General features: G+C 45.9%; 1 protein-coding gene across 2 annotated transcripts in view; it reads left to right on the plus strand.

Moving 5' to 3' along the window:
* LOC134897813 (Fc receptor-like protein 6) overlaps window positions 1-21360 on the plus strand; it is an 89335-nt gene that overhangs the window by 30975 nt on the left and 37000 nt on the right. For both annotated transcript variants that reach the window (XM_063914056.1, XM_063914046.1), the window contains exons 4-5: window positions 14150-14428; window positions 15881-16162. In XM_063914056.1, the coding sequence (XP_063770126.1) occupies window positions 14150-14428; window positions 15881-16162 (561 nt within the window). The remainder of the gene's footprint in view (window positions 1-14149; window positions 14429-15880; window positions 16163-21360) is intronic.

The raw sequence follows: 21360 nt of genomic DNA on the forward strand, positions 1-21360 counted from the left end.
GCAAATGAGGTACAAGATGATAAAGATGGTGAAAATATCAGTGGAGTAGTAAGGGATACCAAATTGTCTCATTGAGATACAGGGTATCCAGAAAATCACTGTACTAGCCTGGATTAAGGATATCACTGATAGAAGCAGTATGGGCAATATTCTGAGTTAGGTCAAGGTAGATCTCAAGGGGAATGCGAGATCCTAGCTAGTACAGTGATTTTCTGGATACCCTGTATCTCAATGAGACCATTTGGTATCCCTCACTACTCCACTGATATTTTCACCATCTTTATCATCTTGTACCTCATTTGCTAAAAAGGTTATACAAGATTTTCACACACACGAGTCCCAATTTTCTGTCCAAAATTTCTTTTTATTCAAGGATTAAAATAAAGGTTATGTCTTAATATCTTTCACTATACATATTATCCTTATCTTTTCAAATGAGTGCTCCCAAACAAGGGTTTTTTGTCTTTTCCTCTTGTCTTTTCTCTGTGGAATGGGACAGGACAGCAGCAGCAGTGACTCCAGTGAGGAAGCAGTGCGTGCAGCACAGCAGTAGTGCACCTCGGGCTCCCAGTGACTGTGCCCCTACCCTACACTCAGTCACAGAGATTGGGGAGCGAGTGGCTCGCTCAGTGCTGTAATAAAAATAATGTTATTATATATTTAAAATATATTATAAATGCAGTGATTTGATTGAATCCCGACATCCTTTTTTTTTTTTTTTTTTGGGGGGGGCACCAAAGTATACGGCACTAAAATGTGTGCAGGGGTTCCCTAGGAGAAGACTGGCATGTCCCCCCAACATGTGACAGGAACAAGGCAGTACTCAGCAGATTTCAAACAGGTCCCAGTGTATTCAAATATGAAAAAGCATAGTGAAAATAAGAATTTACTTACCGATAATTCTATTTCTCATAGTCCGTAGTGGATGCTGGGGACTCCGTAAGGACCATGGGGAATAGCGGCTCCGCAGGAGACTGGGCACATCTAAAGAAAGCTTTAGGACTATGTGGTGTGCACTGGCTCCTCCCCCTATGACCCTCCTCCAAGCCTCAGTTAGGATACTGTGCCCGGACGAGCATACACAATAAGGAAGGATTTTGAATCCCGGGTAAGACTCATACCAGCCACACCAATCACACCGTATAACCTGTGATCTGAACCCAGTTAACAGCATGATAACAGAGGAGCCTCTGAAAGATGGCTCACAACAATAATAACCCGATTTTTGTAACAATAACTATGTACAAGTATTGCAGACAATCCGCACTTGGGATGGGCGCCCAGCATCCACTACGGACTATGAGAAATAGAATTATCGGTAAGTAAATTCTTATTTTCTCTAACGTCCTAAGTGGATGCTGGGGACTCCGTAAGGACCATGGGGATTATACCAAAGCTCCCAAACGGGCGGGAGAGTGCGGATGACTCTGCAGCACCGAATGAGAGAACTCCAGGTCCTCCTGAGCCAGGATATCAATTTTGTAGAATTTTACAAACGTATTTGCTCCTGACCAAGTAGCTGCGCGGCAAAGTTGTAAAGCCGAGACCCCTCGGGCAGCCGCCCAAGATGAGCCCACCTTCCTTGTGGAGTGGGCATTTACAGATTTTTGGCTGTGGCAGGCCTGCCACAGAATGTGCAAGCTGAATTGTACTACAAATCCAACGAGCAATAGTCTGCTTAGAAGCAAGAGCACCCAGCTTGTTGGGTGCATACAGGATAAACAGCGAGTCAGATTTCCTGACTCCCGCCCTCCTGGAAACATATATTTTCAGGGCCCTGACAACGTCTAGCAACTTGGAGTCCTCCAAGTCCCTAGTAGCCGCAGGCACCACAAATAGGTTGGTTCAGGTGAAACGCTGAAACCACCTTAGGGAGAAACTGAGGACGAGTCCTCAATTTCGCCCTGTCCGAAAGGAACATCAGAGAAGGGCTTTTTCAGGATAAAGCCGCCAATTCTGACACGCGCCTGGCCCAGGCCAGGGCCAACAGCATGACCACTTTCCATGTGAGATATTTTAACTCCACAGATTTAAGTGGTTCAAACCAATGTGACTTTTGGAACCCAAAACTACATTGAGATCCCAAAGTGCCACTGGAGGCACAAAAGGAGGCTGTATATGCAGTACCCCTTTTACAAACGTCTGAACTTCAGGGACTGAAGCTAGTTCTTTTTGGAAGAAAATTGACAGGGCCGAAATTTGAACCTTAATGGACCCCAATTTCAGGCCCATAGACACTCCTGTTTGCAGGAAATGTAGGAATCGACCCAGTTGAATTTCCACCGTCGGGCCTTACTGGCCTCGCACCACGCAACATATTTTCGCCAATTGCGGTGATAATGTTTTTGCGGTTACATCCTTCCTGGCTTTGATCAGGATAGGGATGACTTCATCCGGAATGCCCTTTTTCCTTCAGGATCCGGCGTTCAACCGCCATGCCGTCAAACGCAGCCGCGGTAAGTCTTGGAACAGACAGGGTCCTTGCTGGAGCAGGTCCCTTCTTAGAGGTAGAGGCCACGGATCCTCCGTGAGCATCTCTTGAAGTTCCGGTTACCAAGTCCTTCTTGGCCAATCCGGATCCACGAATATAGTGCTTACTCCTCACCATCTTATCAATCTCAGTACCTTGGGTATGAGAGGCAGAGGAGGGAACACATACCCTGACTGGTACACCCACGGTGTTACCAGAGCATCTACAGCTATTGCCTGAGGGTCCCTGGACCTGGCGCAATACCTGTCGAGTTTTTCCCAACGGTTTATAATCATGTGGAAGACTTCTGGGTGAAGTCCCCACTCTCCCGGGTGGAGGTCGTGCTGAGGAAGTCTGCTTCCCAGTTGTCCACTCCCGGAATGAATACTGCTGACAGTGCTATCACATGATTTTCCGCCCAGCGAAGAATCCTTGCAGCTTCTGCCATTGCCCTCCTGCTTCTTGTGCCACCCTGTCTGTTTACGTGGGTGACTGCCGTGATGTTGTCCGACTGGATCAACACCGGCTGACCTTGAAGCAGAGGTCTTGCTAAGCTTAGAGCATTGTAAATGGCCCTTAGCTTCAGGATATTTATGTGAAGTGATGTCTCCAGGCTTGACCATAAGTCCTGGATATTCCTTCCCTGTGTGACTGCTCCCCAGCCTCGCAGGCTGGCATCCGTGGTTACCAGGACCCAGTCCTGAATGCCGAATCTGCGGCCCTCTAGAAGATGAGCACTCTGCAACCACCACAGGAGGGACACCCCTGTCCTTGGTGACAGGGTTATCCGCTGATGCATCTGAAGATGCGACCCGGACCATTTGTCCAGCAAGTCCCACTGGAAAGTTCTTGCGTGGAATCTGCCGAATGGGATTGCTTCGTAGGAAGCCACCATTTTACCCAGAACCCTTGTGCATTGATGCACTGAGACTTGGCTCGGTTTTAGGAGGTTCCTGACTAGCTCGGATAACTCCCTGGCTTTCTCCTCCGGGAGAAACACCTTTTTCTGGACTGTGTCCAGGATCATCCCTAGGAACAGAAGACAAGTCGTCGGAACCAGCTACGATTTTGGAATATTGAGAATCCAACCGTGCTGCAGCAACACTACCTGAGATAGTGCTACACCGACTTCCAACTGTTCCCTGGATCTTACCCTTATCAGTGAATTGTCCAAGTAAGGGATAACTAAAATTCCCTTCCTTTGAAGGAATATCATCATTTCGGCCATTACCTTGGTAAAGACCCGGGGTGCCGTGGACCATCCATACGGCAGCGTCTGAACTGATAGTGACAGTTCTGTACCATAAACCTGAGGTACCCTTGGTGAGAAGGGTAAATTTTGACATGAAGGTAAGCATCCTTGATGTCCCGAGACATCATGTAGTCCCATTCTTCCAGATTCGCAATCACTGCTCTGAGTGACTCAATCTTGAATTTGAACCTCTGTATGTAAGTGTTCAAAGATTTTAGATTTAGAATCGGTCTCACCGAGCCGTCCGGCTTTGGTACCACAACAGTGTGGAATAATACCCCGTTCTCTGTTGCAGGAGGGGTATCTTGATTATCACCTGCTGGGAATACAGCTTGTGAATGGCTTCCAAAACTGTCTCCCTGTCAGAAGGAGACATCGGTAAAGCCGACTTTAGGAAACGGCGAGGGGGAGACGTCTCGAATTCTAATTTGTACCCCTGAGATATCACCTGAAGGATCCAGGGGTCTACTTGCGAGTGAGCCCACTGCGCGCTGAAATTCATTGAGACGGGCCCCCCACCGTGCCTTATTCTGCTTGTAAAGCCCCAGCGTATACTGAGGGCTTGGCAGAGGCGGGAGAGGGTTTCTGTTCCTGGGAACTGGCTGATTTCTGCAGCCTTTTTCCTCTCCCTCTGTCACGGGGCAGAAATGAGGAACCTTTTGCCCGCTTATCCATGAAAAGACTGCGCCTGATAATACGGCGTCTTCTTATGTTGAGAGGCGACCTGGGGTACAAACGTGGATTTCCCAGCTGTTGCCGTGGCCACCAGGTCTGAAAGACCGACCCCAAATAACTCCTCCCCTTAATAAGGCAATACTTCCAAATGCCGTTTGGAATACGCATCACCTGACCACTGACGTGTCCATAACCCTCTACTGGTAGAAATGGACAACGCACTTAGACTTGATGCCAGTCGGCAAATATTCCGCTGTGCATCACGCATATATAGAAATGCATCTTTCAAATGCTCTATAGGCAAAAATATACTGTCCCTATCTAGGGTATCAATATTTCAGTCAGGGAATCCGACCACGCCAACCCAGCACTGCACATCCAGGCTGAGGCGATTGCTGGTCGCAGTATAACACCAGTATGTGTGTAAATACATTTTAGGATACCCTCCTGCTTTCTATCAGCAGGATCCTTAAGGGCGGCCATCTCAGGAGAGGATAGAGCCCTTACAAGCGTGTGAGCGCTTTATCCACCCTAGGGGATGTTTCCCAACGCACCCTAACCTCTGGCGGGAAAGGATATAATGCCAATAACATTTTAGAAATTATCAGTTGTTATCGGGGGAAACCCACGCATCATCACACACCTGATTTAATTTCTCAGATTCAGGAAAACTACAGGTAGTTTTTCCTCACCGAACATAATACCCCTTTTTTTTGGTGGTACTCGTATTATCAGAAATGTGTAAAACATTTTTCATTGCCTCAATCATGTAACGTGTGGCCCTACTGGAAGTCACATTTGTCTCTTCACCGTCGACACTGGAGTCAGTATCCGTGTCGGCGTCTATATCTGCCATCTGAGGTAACGGGCGCTTTATAGCCCCTGACGGCCTATGAGACGTCTGGATAGGCACAAGCTGAGTAGCCGGCTGTCTCATGTCAACCACTGTCTTTTATACAGAGCTGACACTGTCACGTAATTTCTTCCAACAGTTCATCCACTCAGGTGTCGACCTCCTAGGGGGTGACATCACTATTACAGGCAATCTGCTCCGTCTCCACATCATTTTTCTCCTCATACATGTCGACACAAAAGTACCGACATACAGCACACACACAGGGAATGCTCTGATAGAGGACAGGACCCCACTAGCCCTTTGGGGAGACAGAGGGAGAGTTTGCCAGCACACACCAGAGCGCTATATATATACAGGGATAACCTTATATAAGTGTTTTTCCCCTTATAGCTGCTGTATAGTTAATACTGCGCCTAATTTGTGCCCCCCTCTCTTTTTTAACCCTTTCTGTAGTGTAGTGACTGCAGGGGAGAGCCAGGGAGCTTCCCTCCAACGGAGCTGTGAGGGAAAATGGCGCCAGTGTGCTGAGGAGATAGGCTCCGCCCCCTTATCGGCTGCCTTATCTCCCGTTTTTTTATGTATTTTGGCAGGGGTTAAATGCATCCATATAGCTCAGGAGCTATATGTGATGCATTTTTTTTGCCATCCAAGGTGTTTATTATTGCGTCTCAGGGCGCCCCCCCCAGCGCCCTGCACCCTCAGTGACCGGAGTGTGAAGTGTGCTGAGAGCAATGGCGCACAGCTGCAGTGCTGTGCGCTACCTTGTTGAAGACAGGACGTCTTCTGCCGCCGATTTTCCGGACCTCTTCTGCCTTCTGGCTCTGTAAGGGGGCCGGCGGCGCGGCTCTGGGACCCATCCAAGCTGGGCCTGTGATCGTCGCTCTGGAGCTAATGTCCAGTAGCCTAAGAAGCCCAATCCACTCTGCACGCAGGTGAGTTCGCTTCTTCTCCCCTTAGTCCCTCGATGCAGTGAGCCTGTTGCCAGCAGGTCTCACTGAAAATAAAAAACCTAAACTAAAACTTTCACTAAGAAGCTCAGGAGAGCCCCTAGTGTGCACCCTTCTCGTTCGGGCACAGAGATCTAACTGAGGCTTGGAGGAGGGTCATAGGGGGAGGAGCCAGTGCACACCACATAGTCCTAAAGCTTTCTTTAGATGTGCCCAGTCTCCTGCGGAGCCGCTATTCCCCATGGTCCTTACGGAGTCCCCAGCATCCACTTAGGACGTTAGAGAAATATATATTATATAGACAAACAGTAGTTTTAGTCCCAATATCTGTCCGGTCAACCTTAGCCGTCCCAGTATCGTCTGCTCCCGTCTCACCCACTCTCCGAGTGCGTGCTGTGCAGTTTGGTCATACTTGCATGCACATGCACGCAAGCATGATGACATAATGAAAATCAGGGTCCGATTTTATTATATACTAGGTGACTCATCGCTCTTTACACCGTCGCAAGGGGCTATGACCCCTTAACCCTTGCACGCCTTTAGGGCATGCAATATTTTTATTATATGGAGTATTACTTCCAATCTTAATTTTGTGGGTGGTTAAATATTGCATGGACAAAGGACGTGCGATGGTTAAGGGGCCGTAGCCCCTTGCAACTGCATGAACAGCACCCACAGGGCACGATGAATCACCTAGTAGGTGCTGTGGTTGGGGGAGTGGCAGGTGTGGGGGAGACGAGGATGGGGGATGGGATATGGGGTTTCCATTGGAAGGGGAGGGGCGGCTGTGGGGGTGCCACATGTGGGGGAGGGGTGGATGTGGTGGTGCCGCAGGTGCAGGATGGCCGGGTGCAGGGGTTCCGTGGGTTGGGGAGGGAGTCCGGAGCCAACGTGGGTGGTGGAGGGGCGGGTGCAGGGGTGCCGCGGGTGGGGGAGAGGTGGTCATGGGGGTGCTGCAGATAGAAGAGGGGCGGGTGTGGGGGTGCCGCAGGTGGGGGAGGGGAGGTTGTGTGGGTGCAGTGGATGGGGGAGGGGCGGGTGCAGAGGGTGCCATCGGTGGGGGTGCGACGGTTGCTGGGGTGCCGCAGGTGGGGGAAGGGGTCCGGAGCCACTGTGGGTGGGGGAGGGGCGACTGCGGGGGTGCCGCGGATGGTAGAGGAGGCCGGAGGTGCTAGGAGTGGGGGAGGTGCAGCTAATGCTTCTTCTGCTTCTCCTCCTGGAAGCAGCTAAGCTGCTTACCTTTGTTGGTGCTCCCTGCAGCAGGCGGTGAAGGCTCCTGTGCCCAGGCCAGTCACCACAGCTTCCCCCCGACGGCGAGTCCCTCTGCAGCCAGGGCCGGTGCAAGGTTTATAGGCACCCTAGACAAAGCTACACAATACTCCCCCCCCCCCCCCCCCCCACCACCACCACCCCTACACACACACTTAGATCATACTGGAAATGTGGTAGAAACTCCAAAACTGGGCTTTTACCACATTTTCCCATTAGTGCATCCCGCAGGTTGGGTATTGTATACTGGCAGTCTGGATGCCAGCGGTCAGAATACTGAATCCGGCATTCTGACTGGCTAAAACTCGACAGGTGAGCTTAGGTAAGAGAACCCTGATCCACCCTCTAACCCTCTTTGCCTGCAGCCTAACCCTATCTCTAATTTCCGCTCCTGCAGCCTAACCCTATCTCTCACTTCCCACAGCCTAACCCTAACCTTCCATCCCACAGCCTAACACCCCACCCCCTGCAGCCTAACCCTAACCGAACTTTTGTTTAGGATTCTGGCTGTTGGAATGCCACCATCAGCATTCTGACTGGTGTCAGGATTCCACAGCTGGCATTCTGACCACAAGGATGCTGAACGCCGGGATCCTAGCTACATCCCCATCCCGCCCAGTGTGCTGACTTAGTGGGAACTTATGGGCAGTTTGCTGCTGTATTGCTGCAGGTGTACCCAGGGTGTGCAAGAACAGCTGGACAAGGGATGGATTAAGCCTTTGGGAGGCCTGGGGCACCTAAGAAAGGAGGTCCTTCTCCATCATGTCAGCACCACATTCTTGGCTGTGCCTATCAGGCACCTTTTCAGAGCTTTGAGCATTTGGGAAATGCAGTCAAACCTGCAAAGACTGCAGGTTGCAAAATTTTGATTGCATTTTAGTGTTTATTCCCCCCCTCCCCCTTCCTCCCCATCTCCCTCACTGAAAGGTGCCGCTAGCCATGTACCTGCCCTAGCTGGGGTGCCCATATTTGCAGCCACTTATCTGCGTGAAGCAGGGCAAGGAGAACATACTGCTTGAAGTGCCGACTACAGAGGGTGTAATGTGGCCAGGGAGAGAGAGGGGACAGGATTACACCTGCTGTTGCTACTGACCGTTATTACATGTCCCTCTGTAAACTGCAGCTCAGCCTCTTCGGCTCCAACAGCTGAATGTTCAGCTCCCCTCACCCCTGGCTTGGTCTAGCTTGTACCTCCTTGAGCTTAGCCCAGTCCTATGTTGGCTGCACACAGTAATAACTTTCTGGACACTGCACTGCATTCCTTCCCCACCACCTCAGACCTCACACGTTCACAACACAGCCTAACAGTCTAATGAATCATGCAAAGAGGCTGCCACTGATCTCCGTAGATCACAGGGCGGGAGGGGGGGGGGGGGCTTAGACTTGGACTGCAATCGCTGCATAGAGAGAGCATCAAGGACAGACTTTGCTGGGGAGGGGGGAGCGCGGGATGGGGCATTCCAATCCCCCCTGATCCGCTACTGCTTGAATTACCCTTCATGATAAAGACATGCCTATCCCCACTGCAATCACAGGTGGTATCACGGAGGGAGGGAGTGGGGTGAGTACTGCAGAGTGTGAAGCAGACAGTGTTAAGAAGAGCCGGCTGACGGGTTACATACATTTACACAGTCAATGCTGCAACTGCTGTGCCAGCTGATAACACAGGTGGGCGGCTACGGGCCTACGGCATCTGTGCTCCTCATCTGTTAAGGAAGTAATATAGGCAGCATGCTGCGCCGCCCTCCAGTGGCCGGCGCTCATAGGCAGCTGCCTAAAGCTGCCTAATGGTGGTGCTGGCCCTGTCTGCAGCCGAGTGGAGTCCAGGGAACACACAGCAGCCAAAGGGCAGAGCCTCCCATTGGATGTAACCTGTGTGGGAGGGCATTTCTCTGCCAATTAGTTGTGACCTGCCGCTAACCCAATGAGAGCTCCTAGCCACGCCCAGCGTTAGGAAATGAGTCTCAGAGTCACAGATCTGGGCAAATATATAGGAGATATTACACTTAAAAATCAATTTTTTAATATCCCATTTATTATTATTATTATTATTATTATTATTATTATTATTATTATTATTACTATTATTATTATTATTATTATTATTATTTATTTATTTTTATTTATTTTTTTAAATCTACCTGTACAATTTCTCCGGATTAACACCATATAAAAATTATGTTAACTTTTGGAGAAACGTTTTGAAAAGAGAAAAGTTTCTCTTCTCCGTAAATAAAATAACTGATCACTCCTCATTGAAACCTATAGGGTCTGTGGGGGAGATGTGTCAAGCAATGAGAAAACTCAGTGAAATTATTAACTTCACTGCAGTTTTCTCTTCTATAAATAGGGGGAAGAGGAAATAATGGGGGTGATTCAGACCTGATTGCTGGGCTGCTAACTTTGCTGTCCTGCGTTCAGATAGTCGCCGCCCCAGGGGGAGTGTATAATCGCCGTGCAAGTGTGCGATCCCATGTGTACGACGAGATGAAAAAATCCACTGTGTACAGTCTCTGCGCAGCCCAGGACAAACTCCTTCAGTGTGATGAGAACAGGCTGATTGGGGCCAGAGCTGGCGTCAGACACCCTCCCTGAAAATGCTTTCCAGACACTCCCAATAAACGGTCAGTTACTACCCACAAACAGCCTCTTCCTGTCAATCACCTTGCGAATGCCTGTGCAACTGGATTTTTCTCACCATCCTGTCGCTGACCGGCGATGCCCTTTGTTGTTGTCTGACGCGTGTGCGCATTGTGGTGCATACGCATGCGCAGTTAGCACCTGATCGTCCTTCTAATCTCCGGGATCTGGCAGGATCCCAAGTGCCCATCACCCATATACAACCCATGACAGGCAACCTGATACATTTCAAAGGCGGCATAAACTGTCCAGTTTACCTTTAATCTCAGTAGTAAGTTAGATCAATAAATGTAATCAAAGAAAGAGACAGTCATCTGTAATAATGGAATAATGGTATCCGGGCTCTAGGTCGACCCCGTAAAGGTCAACAGTCATTAGGTTGACCACTAATGGTTGACATGGTCAAAAGGTCGACATGGACAATAGGTCGACATGCAAAATGTCAAAAGTGCTTATGGTTGACAGGCACAAAAGGTCAACTGGTGCAAATAGTTGACACACATATGGCCGAAAACATGTTTTGGGGGGTTTAGCATTTTTATCAAAATTTTTATACTTGACCATCCACATGGACTACAATTGGGAATAATAACCTGTGCCAAGCGCATCAGTAGCATACCAAAGCAACTTGCCCAAAGATTCACTCACACTGTGTATTAGGGTACAGAGTACACTAATTGGGGTTCCACGTCCTTTGATGGTGAAAACAACACCAAAAAAAGGTTAAAATGTTGTGTCAACCTTTTTTGTGTTGACCTCTTTTCATGTTGACCTTTTCTTGTGTTGCCCTTTTGATCCTGGTGACCTTTACTTCTTTCTACCTTTTGTCATGTCGACCATTTCATGTGTCGACATTTTGACCCTGTCGACCTAACATAGTAACATAGTAACACAGTTAATGAGGATGAAAAGAGGCAAATTGCCCATCAGCTTCAACCTGTATTCTGAATTAAGCTGTGCACCTTATAATGTACCTGCTGCAGTAATGGTTAAGTACCAATCAACAACTATAAGTCGTATCACTCGCAGATAGTTATTGTCAGTATATTAAATGCTACAGCCTTGGATACTTTTTTTCAATTAGAAATTTGTCCAGTCCGTTTTTAAATGCATTTACAGAGTCCGTCATTATTACCTTCTCCAGCAGGGAGTTCCAAATCTTTATTACCCTCTCCGTGAAGAACCCTTACATTGTGTACGGAATTTTCTCTCCTCTAGCATCAGCGATTGCCCACGTGTACTATTCAGAGTTCTTTTAATAAACAAATCCGCTGCTAGCTCCTTGTAATACCCCTTTACATATTTGAAGATATTAATAATGTCTCCTCTTAGACTCCTCTTTTCTAGTGTATACGTATTTAACCTAGTAAGCCTTTCCTCGTACTCCAGAGACTCTAACCCTTTAATCAATTTAGTAGCTCGCCTTTGAACTGTTTAGAGTTCCCCGATATCTTTTTATAATGTGGTGCCATTCTGACTCGCTCGCACGCTGCAGTTTATCGCAGCAGTGCGATCGGGTCAGTACTGCGCATGCGCTGTCACCGCAGTGCGCAGGAGCATGCCAGATGGCCGAAGGCCGTCGTTGCCTAGCGATCGCCTCTGCCTGATTGACAGTCAGAGGCGGTCGCTGGGCGGGAGGGGGCTGAACAGTGGCGATAAGTCGCCGTTTAAGGGGCGCAGTCTGGCCAATGCAGGCGTGGCCGGACCATTGGGGGGGGAGGGCCGCGGCGGCTGCATGACATCACATGCAGCCGCTGCAACCCGGGCAGCGAAGAGGTTCTCCAGGCCAGCCGCTAGAGCTGCGCTGGCCGGGAGTTACTCCTCAAATGCAAAAGTATCGCCGCTGTGCGATGCTTTCGCTTTTCTGCTGGGGGCGGCACTGACATGCGGGGCGGACTAGCCCTGTGCTGGGTGTCCCCCCGCATGTCTAAGTGCCTGATCGTAACTGTGCTAAATTTAGCAAAGCTACGATCAACTTGGAATGACCCCCAATATTCCAGGTGCGGACGTACCAATGATTTTTACAGTGGCAGGATTACATCCTCGTCCCTTGTCTCAATACCCCGTTGTATGCACGCAAGCACCATACTTGCCTTCTTTGCTGCATTTTGACATTGCATACTGTTATTAAGCCTATTATTTATGAGCACCCCCAAATATTTTTCTGCTACTGTTACCCCTATATTTTCCACATTTAATGTGTAGGATGCAAGTTTGTTTTTTTTATCCCAAAATGCATAATTTAGCATTTTTCTACATTATATTGAAACTCATTCTCCATTTAGAAACCCAGGTTTCAAGTTTAAACAAGTCATGCTGTAGAGATCCACATCAATTTCTGAATAAATTACCTTACACAGTTTAGTATCATCTGCAAAGATTGACGCTGTACTTTCCAGGCCTATTTCTAGATTATTAATAAATATATTGAACAGTAGCCGGCCGAGTATGGACCCTTGTGGTATTCCGCTGACTACTGGTGCCCAGCTGGAGCACATCCCATTGACCACTACTCGTTGTACCCTGTTATCCAGCCAGTTACTTATCCATGTACAAATAGTATTTCCTAGGCCAAGCTCCCTTAATTTGATGATCAGTCACCTGTGACGCACTGTATCAAAGGCTTTTTGCGAAATCTAAATAGACCACGTCCACTGCTTTTCCCTGGTCAAGATTAACTCTCACTTCCTCGTAGAAGCTAATTAAGTTAGTTTGATATGATCTGTCCCTCACAAACCCATGCTGACTCTTGCTAATAATCTTAGTAGTCTGCAGATAATCCTCTATGCTATCCCTCAAAATTCCTTCCAATATTTTACACACTATAGAGGTTAAACTAACCAGTCTATTGTTACCAGGATGATTTTTAGTTCCCTTTTTAAATAACAGCGCTACCTCAGCTATATACGCCAATCCTTTGGTACCATTCCTGATCTAACGGAACGATAGAAAATCAAGTATAGGGGTCTTGCTAGCTGTGACCTAAGCTCCATAATAACCCTCGGGTGAAAACCATCTGGGCCAGGTGATTTATTAATCTTTATGTTGCTTAGTCTCTCCAGGACTAATTCCTCAAAACAAGCCTCTAACGAAGATTCATTACCTTCACTGTCGTCATGCACTACTATCGCTGTCTGATCTAATGCATGTTGACCAATAGCGGTTGACCTAATCACTGAAGACCTTTGTAATGAAGATCTGATGTTCCATACCCTGTAATAACATATAGGTTAATATTTCACAGAACTGCTCCAAACTTTAATAAACAAATCTGACAATGAAACAGGAAGGAGATGTGGGCTCAGGTGAAGTTTTGGATTACTACATGCGGCTATATATTCCTATGACTGCATGGTGTGTCAAACACATTGTCCCTCACAGAAAACACAGACAGACTGGATATTGCCAAGTGGCAGGCAGAGAACAGTCAGATTCAGTCAGAAGTCAGTGCTTAGAAAAGGTAAACAATCCAAGTTCAGCACAGACAAAGATAAACAGGCTGAGCTCAGAATTGGAGAGTTTAGAATCAGCAGAAAGCAGTCCAGACCCAAAATCAGAAATCCATACATTTGAAAATTCAGGCACAACTGTAGGGTCAAGCAGCCAAATCACAAGGACAAGCACTGACTATCTGCCTTAAATAATTACTACCTACAGGTGATTGGCTGTGATCAGGAAGTGGGTGGAGAGCTAGTTCAATGTAGAAAGTTCAAGATGACTAAACACATCATTTTAATTCATATCGCTGCTGTGGCTCAACTGGCAGGAATGCTGGACTACAGTTCCAAAAGGTGCCATGGTCAAACCTCTGGAGAAGCTCAATGTTTTTGATTGCAAAATGTGATTATAATACTTACTCACTTTCCAAGGCTTAGTACACAGATCTCTAAGTCACAAAAGGCTATGTGAGTGACAGTTTAATGCACAAGACCAGTGGAAAATAATCTCATACATATTGAAACTTAGTTCCCCATATGCAAATTTTCAAAAGAACAGATGCCTGTACATTGAAATTGGTACTAATTTACTGTTCTTTTCAGAAGCACAATGCAGAGCGACTCTTCAACTTGATCCAGAGAACCCTATATACATTGAGGATGAAGCTATAACACTGAGATGTGTTGCTGATAACCCATCGACTATCTCTCAGTATAAGTTTTATAAAGATGGAAAAGTCACCTCTGACAGTTACAACTCCATGAATAAATTGTTCATTTCTTCTCTTACCACAAGTGACTCTGGAAATTATTTCTGTACCTGCACCAGGGAAGGTGTAAATATGTCCTTTGAAAGCAATTTAATTAATCTTAAAGTATTTGGTAAGTGAGACTCTCCTATTATTCTTATCCTAACGATCTCATTTAATTACTGTGCTGTCCATAAATTAAGTAGTAGAGCTGTTTTCCTAATCATAATGTCATTTGCAATGTTTGGCTGATTTCTGTTGGCTTTGCTATATGAGTAGGACAATCATAATGCCGACACTTGGCATGTCAACATGCAAATGTCAACATGGTCTGAATGTCGACTCTGTTAATGTAGACGGGGTCTAATAGCTGACTATACACTATGTCAACATGTTCAACATGACTTACCTTAACCCTAACCAGAGCCTAACCTTAACCAGACCCTAACAGTAACCACAGACTTACCCTAACCCTAACCTCAGACTAACCCTAACCTCAGACTAACCCTAACCAGAGCCTAACCCTAATGCTCTGACATGTTTCATGTGGACACTCAGAATGTCGATATTTAGAACCATTTGACATTAGTGTCAACATTCTGAAACATTGTGAACTATAATAATATGCATACCGTTTCCATCATTATGTTCACATTGTGGCTTGATATCATATTTCTTTGCAGACTATATAAAAATGTATAAGGCTGTCTCTGGTCAGTAAACTCCTCAAAGATTCCAATTATGTAAGAGTTAAATAAAAACAATATGTAGTGAAATCAACTAAATCAATTAAACTTTATACAACGCAATTCGGTTTCATTGGTATATATTAAAAAGCTAACACTGCTCCTCACCTCTATGAGGGAAATTCAAGTATTTTACACACATGCAGCCACTAGATGACACCCAATGGAGCAATTCAAGTGTTGCTCCGTTCGGGCATTTACAGCCGCTGGCGCTTACATTACTGTTACATTGTTCTGTCATTTGATGGGCTGTTTACTAGTTACGGGTTGGGTATATGTTACCGCTGCTGGGGATCCCGGTGGTCAGCATACCGACTGCGGTATCCCGGCAGCGGAATGCCGGCGTGGGGGTGAGCACAACAAGCCCCTTGCGGGCTCAGTGGCAAGCTGTGCTCACCACAGGTTCTATTCTCATTCTATGGGTGTCGTGGACACCCACGATTGGGAATAGTCCTTGCTAGTCAGCATGCCCACTGTTGGGATTAAGAGGGGGGCAGGATGTAGCCGTTGGTAATGTGGCCTCCTGACCGCCGGTCACATAACTACATCCCCTAGTTACAACATATTTGATCAACTCTTGTTTACACTGGAATATTTGGTACTGATCTAAGGCAACATTATATTGTCTTATTTCACCGAGGTGAGGAGACAAATTTCCTGCACTCCAAGTACATCCATGCACATGTGCTGTCTCTGACTGAGCTGATCCTTTTATTGTTTACGAGTGTCCAGTATGACTTGTGAGTGTGACACTCAGATGTCAGAACAAAACTCATTTTTTTAAACCAGTCCTTGATCTAATTACCTGATTTATTCCATATCTAAATCTTTCTTTCCAGAACGTCCACCTTCCGCATCATTGTCTGTGGAACCTCAGGGAAAAGTCTTTATGAAAAAACAGTCAGTAAGGATACGCTGTCTAATACCAGAAGAACAGGATCCCTCGGAAGTCTATCTGTATCAGAATGGAGGGGTAATACGTGAAGCTGATAATTTTGGTGTCCTAACAATAAACACTGAAACAAAGAATTCAGGAAACTACTCCTGTGGGTATAAGAGTGTTATATCAGGACGTGTAGTGGAATCCTATCCCGGCAATCAACAGACTTTACTTGTGATAGGTATGGTTTTGTTGCCAAAACTGGTATACTATTTGCATGGAAATATATGATCATATTCAGAGTTGCATGTAATTCCTAAAGCAGACGGATCTTGCGATATTTAGCAAACCACATGCATTGCAGCCTGCATACACAACTTATTTCAATAATGGGTATTACTGGATGTCAACAAGGTAGAGACAGGACACTCCCACATAGAAGTGCCCCATAGAGTTGTGGGATATTCAGAGAGGAGCTTACACAGAAAGACATCCAATTTCATTCAGATCTCCTGCACAAAGGATGGATGCAAAATACAGTGATGATGGCTGCTTTCACAAGTGGGGTCACTTGCAGTCGCATAGGTATGTACGACTCACCATACAGGTGGTATCAGTATGAGATCCCGGCAGTCGAGAATCAGATGGTTAGGTGACCGATACCGGGATCTCGGCGGTCAGGTGACCAACGGCGGGATCCCGACAGCTGGGATCCCGGCAGCAAGCGCAGCATGTCCCTCGCGGGCTCGGTGCGCTCACCACACTTCGGGCCCGGTGGTGACCTTTGGTCACCACAAGGTTCTATTCCATCTCGGGTGGTTGTTTGGACCACCACCCAAGTGGGGAAACCAGCTGGCAGTCGGGACTTGGAGATGGTGTCTGTCGTCGGTATTTTGACTGCCGGGATCCCATCCAGCGGTCATTTGACTGCCTCTCATACAGGTGGATGTTTGCATGGGTTTTCCAATTGCTGCAAGCAACCAGAAATGCAACTGCATTACAAGCTACTCAGAAACAAGCACATACTATTGAGTATGCACAGGGGATAGAGACAATACACCTAATATAGTGTGTAAAGTCGTTTGTACATCATAATTTACATAATTTACTGGAGAAACAGATGTCCAGGTTTTCCTGCTCAACCAGAGACAGCAGGAAGTCACGTGCAGGAGAGGCGTATAAGAATCCCATTTACCTGCAATGAATTGCGCTGATGCCTATTAGGGGCCAGTGAGCAGGGTGCAGTTTATAGCACCAGGGACTGTAGACATTGACTGTGCAGGAGAGCATGGCATGTGTAGCTGCAAGCCACTGCAGCAGAATTACTTTGGAGCATAGTAAGTGCTAGGAACTTTTATGTTTGTCTGATTGTTTTCGACCAGGCCCAAACCTGTGTATGCTGTGCTACAGTGTCTGATGCTAATAAATATAAAGACACTGTGGTTGTAACCAGAAAACCTGCCTGCGAGTCCTTATTACAGTACCAGTGTTACAATATATATATATAGAAATATATATATATATATATATACCGCATCTACCACCCGTGTGGTGGGTGCACTCTCGCAGAAATCAATCACTTTGAGGAATTTGATGTGTCAGTCGGTTTATTCAGGTTAATCAGGTTCAATAACGTTGCCTTTAACATTCGACGTTTCGGTCCTATTTTAGGACCTTTCTCAAGACCGGCAATTCAAAACATCTAAATGATCAAAAAGATATATAAAATAATAAAATCAAACTAAGGTATCAGATCATACACTCACCACCACCACCAGTGCCTCCCAGGCCCTTATAGCAGAACATAGTGGTATCATGTTAATAAATTAATGGAATGACACTCTATATAGGAACAAGGATAAAGATCAGCATACACCAAATCTACTCCCACAGGACAAGCATAGCACCTCACACTGGAGTGAACTTCACAGATTTACCTGGGGCAATGTTAGACACAACGAATCAAAAATAGCTGCTGAAGCTCAGGACTACTAAAAAAGAAAATTAAAACACTTATTAAGACACTGACCCTCACCAGTGTATAATTGGACCCAACATACCATATAGAAATCATACCTGGATAATTTAAAAAGCAACATTAGGCAGCTACAGATCAATCAGCAGAGACCAAAATGTATTCAGCAGAGACCAAAGTGTATTCAGCAGCATGGTCTGCAATTTTAAACAAAAACAAGATGTATAAGATAATCCAAACATGATAAGATATTCCTACCATTGGAGTCCACACAGGCCAGTACACTCACCACTCTGCTGCTTAATGTCTGATGATGGCTGCATGCTGCACATCAGCAGCTGCAAGCTATTTAACAAGATGGAACAGGAAGTGCCACTTAACCAAGAGTAGTAAATATATTCGTGCTAAGTGCTACTCACATGGGATAAATGAATATTACTTAAATGTCACCCCACTAGATGTACCAAGCGCTGCTAGTTCAGGAACCAAACTAGTCCAATATATCTCAAGAAAACAGTGCTGACGGCGTTCACGGCCGCTGCCAATGCCACTTCCGTGTTCCAACGACCGGAAGTGGCTGCGTTCCATGGGCCGGAAGTCCCGCAGATGCCGCTCAGCCGGGCCACAAGAAAGACAAATTAAGTTTAAACGCTAGGCAACACATCCAACAACCGGAAGTAGATGCGTTCTACGGGCCGGAAGTCCCGCGGACGCCGCTCAGCCGGGCCACAAGAAAAACAAATCAAGTTTAAACTAGAGATGAGCGGATTCGGTTTTACTCGGTTTTACTCGGTTCTCAAAACCGAATCTTATTGGCTCACGGATGTCACGTGTTTTGGATAGCCAATAAGATTCGGTTTTGAGAACCGAGTAAAACCGAGTAAAACCGAATCCGCTCATCTCTAGTTTAAACGCCAGGCAAAAATCAAAAACAAACACCAGGGAACATCACAGCACATGGGCAAAAGCCAAAACACCAATGCAACTGGCCACACTCAGTCGATGGTCAAATCGACCCGACCGGAAGTGACAGCACCATCTAATTAGCATTAATGGGAGGGGAATATGCTAGTCAACCAACGGTATAAAGTGCATAATGTAAAACAAAAAAAATACTAATAGAAAAAATAGAGACAATTATTCAATGTCAGTGAAACCCAATAGCAGAAAATCTCTCATAGTGTATATCAGCATAGTGGATATTCATGATTTCTTTTCAATGGGGCATAAAAGCGAAACACCTATTAACAAGGTTAACCTGTCAATAAGCTGTCACTATGGGGGATAGAAAGCAATGGATCACACTGAAGTTCTGCCAAGGACCTGGGTGGCTTCGGAAAAATAAACAAAATCAAATCAAAAGAAAACAAAAATAACAGCACATAAACAATATAAAAAACATTATACCGAAAACTGTATGAACAGATATTCATTTAGTATGATAACTGTAATATATACAGGTACACTAGTACCCTGAAGATAACCACCTTATAACCACAGACCGGGGGCCCTGTTCAAAAAAGACATTGTGGGTTTATTATAAAGATACAGTTGGACATTAAAGATTTATTATAAGAATACATTTAAGGGATTAGCCTCATTGAGGCCGCTTGGGGCTACCGTGTCAAGCTTATGTATCCAAAAACTTTCTTTCTGTTTAAGCATCCGGGTTCTATCTCCACCTAATGGAGGTGGTGGAACCCAATCAATAAGCTTGCATTTCAATGTCGCAACTTGATGTCTAGCGGACAGAAAATGGTGCACTACAGGCTTATCGGTATGGCCAGAAAGCAAGGCCATGTGTATGGAGGACCGGTGGTTGGCCATTCGATCCCGAAACTGACGGGTAGTCAAACCAACGTAACAGAGCCCACACGGGCATTTTAAGATCTAGATGACATAATCTAATCTACAATGAAGGTGATATTTAAAAAATATCTTCTTCCCAGTATGTGGATGATGAAAATAGGGGCCAGTGAGCATGGATCGGCATGTGGTGCATCCTCCACAGGAGAAGCTACCTGGTTTGGCTTGCATTAGTTGGAAATTAGATTTTTTTTGTTCAGGGAACATCGTGGGCCTCATTAACAGCTGTCTTAAATTGGCCCCACGCCGGTAGGCCAACATCGGTGCAGGAGCTCTTGCAAAAGGGAGATTTCCATCAGATGCCACAACAGGCCAATGTTTACGTAATGCCTTCCTCATACTATCTGAGGTGCCATCGAACTGGGTGGGAAAAATCATACACTTCTCACTTACTTTTTTCGAAAGTTGTCCAAGAAAAATACTATTGGCTTTCTCTAAACATCGTGCCAATACTTTTTTAGAATAACCACGTTCCAGAAAGCGCTTGGTTATTTCGGCACATTGTTGATCCTTTAGGGCAGGGATCGAATTGAGCCTCATTGCTCTAAGGAATTGTGAGATAGGGAGGCCTTCTTTCAAGGCGGGAGGGTGATGGCTCGTTGCATGTAGAGTTAAATTACGATCAGTTGCTTTACGGAACATTGTAGTATTTAACTGTTTCCCAGTTTTAGTAACATTAACGTCCAAAAAATTAATGGACGTTGCAGAAACCATATATGTGAACTTGATGGGACTATCGAGAGAATTGAGTTGGTTCACCATATCGATAAATTCAGATTCAGAGCCATCCCAAAGTAAAAAAATATTGTCGATAAAGCGTTTAAAGAAAATAATTTTCTGCCCATAAACTGGTAATACATGAGTATTCTCATAGCTGGCCATAAACAGGTTGGCGTACGATGGGGCTAAATTCGACCCCATCGCTGTACCTGCAACCTGTAAAAAATAATCATTTTTATACATGAAATGATTGCAGGTCAAAACCAATGTCGTTAACTCCAGCAAAAACTCAGTTGGATAATCTCTACATGGGGATTTAGAAAACAGGGACCGTAAAATTTCTATACCATGTTGGTGCGGTATAACGGTGTACAAAGAGCACACATCCATGGTGGCTAGTAGGGTGTGTTCGCCCAACTGATCAAATTGTTAGAGATGTGAAAGAAAATCTCCAGTATCCCTTAGATAGCTTTCGGTTCCTAAAACCAAAGGCTGTAGAAGACTATCGATAAAGATGGCTATGGGTCGCAATAAAGAACCCTCTGCTGCGATGATGGGTCTACCGGGTGGGTGCACCAATGTTTTGTGCACCTTAGGGAGGGTTAAACATTGGTGCACAAAACATTGGTGCACCCACCCGGTAGACCCCATAGTCATCTTTATCGATAATCTTCTACAGCCTTTGGTTTTAGGAACCGAAAGCTATCTAAGGGATACTGGAGATTTTCTTTCACATCTCCAACAATTTGATCAGTTGGGCGAACACACCCTACTAGCCACCATGGATGTGTGCTCTTTGTATACCGTTATACCGCACCAACATGGTATAGAAATTTTACGGACCCTGTTTTCTAAATCCCCATGTAGAGATTATCCAA

This window comes from Pseudophryne corroboree, chromosome 1 (genome assembly GCF_028390025.1).
Source record: "Pseudophryne corroboree isolate aPseCor3 chromosome 1, aPseCor3.hap2, whole genome shotgun sequence".
NCBI lineage: Eukaryota > Metazoa > Chordata > Amphibia > Anura > Myobatrachidae > Pseudophryne > Pseudophryne corroboree.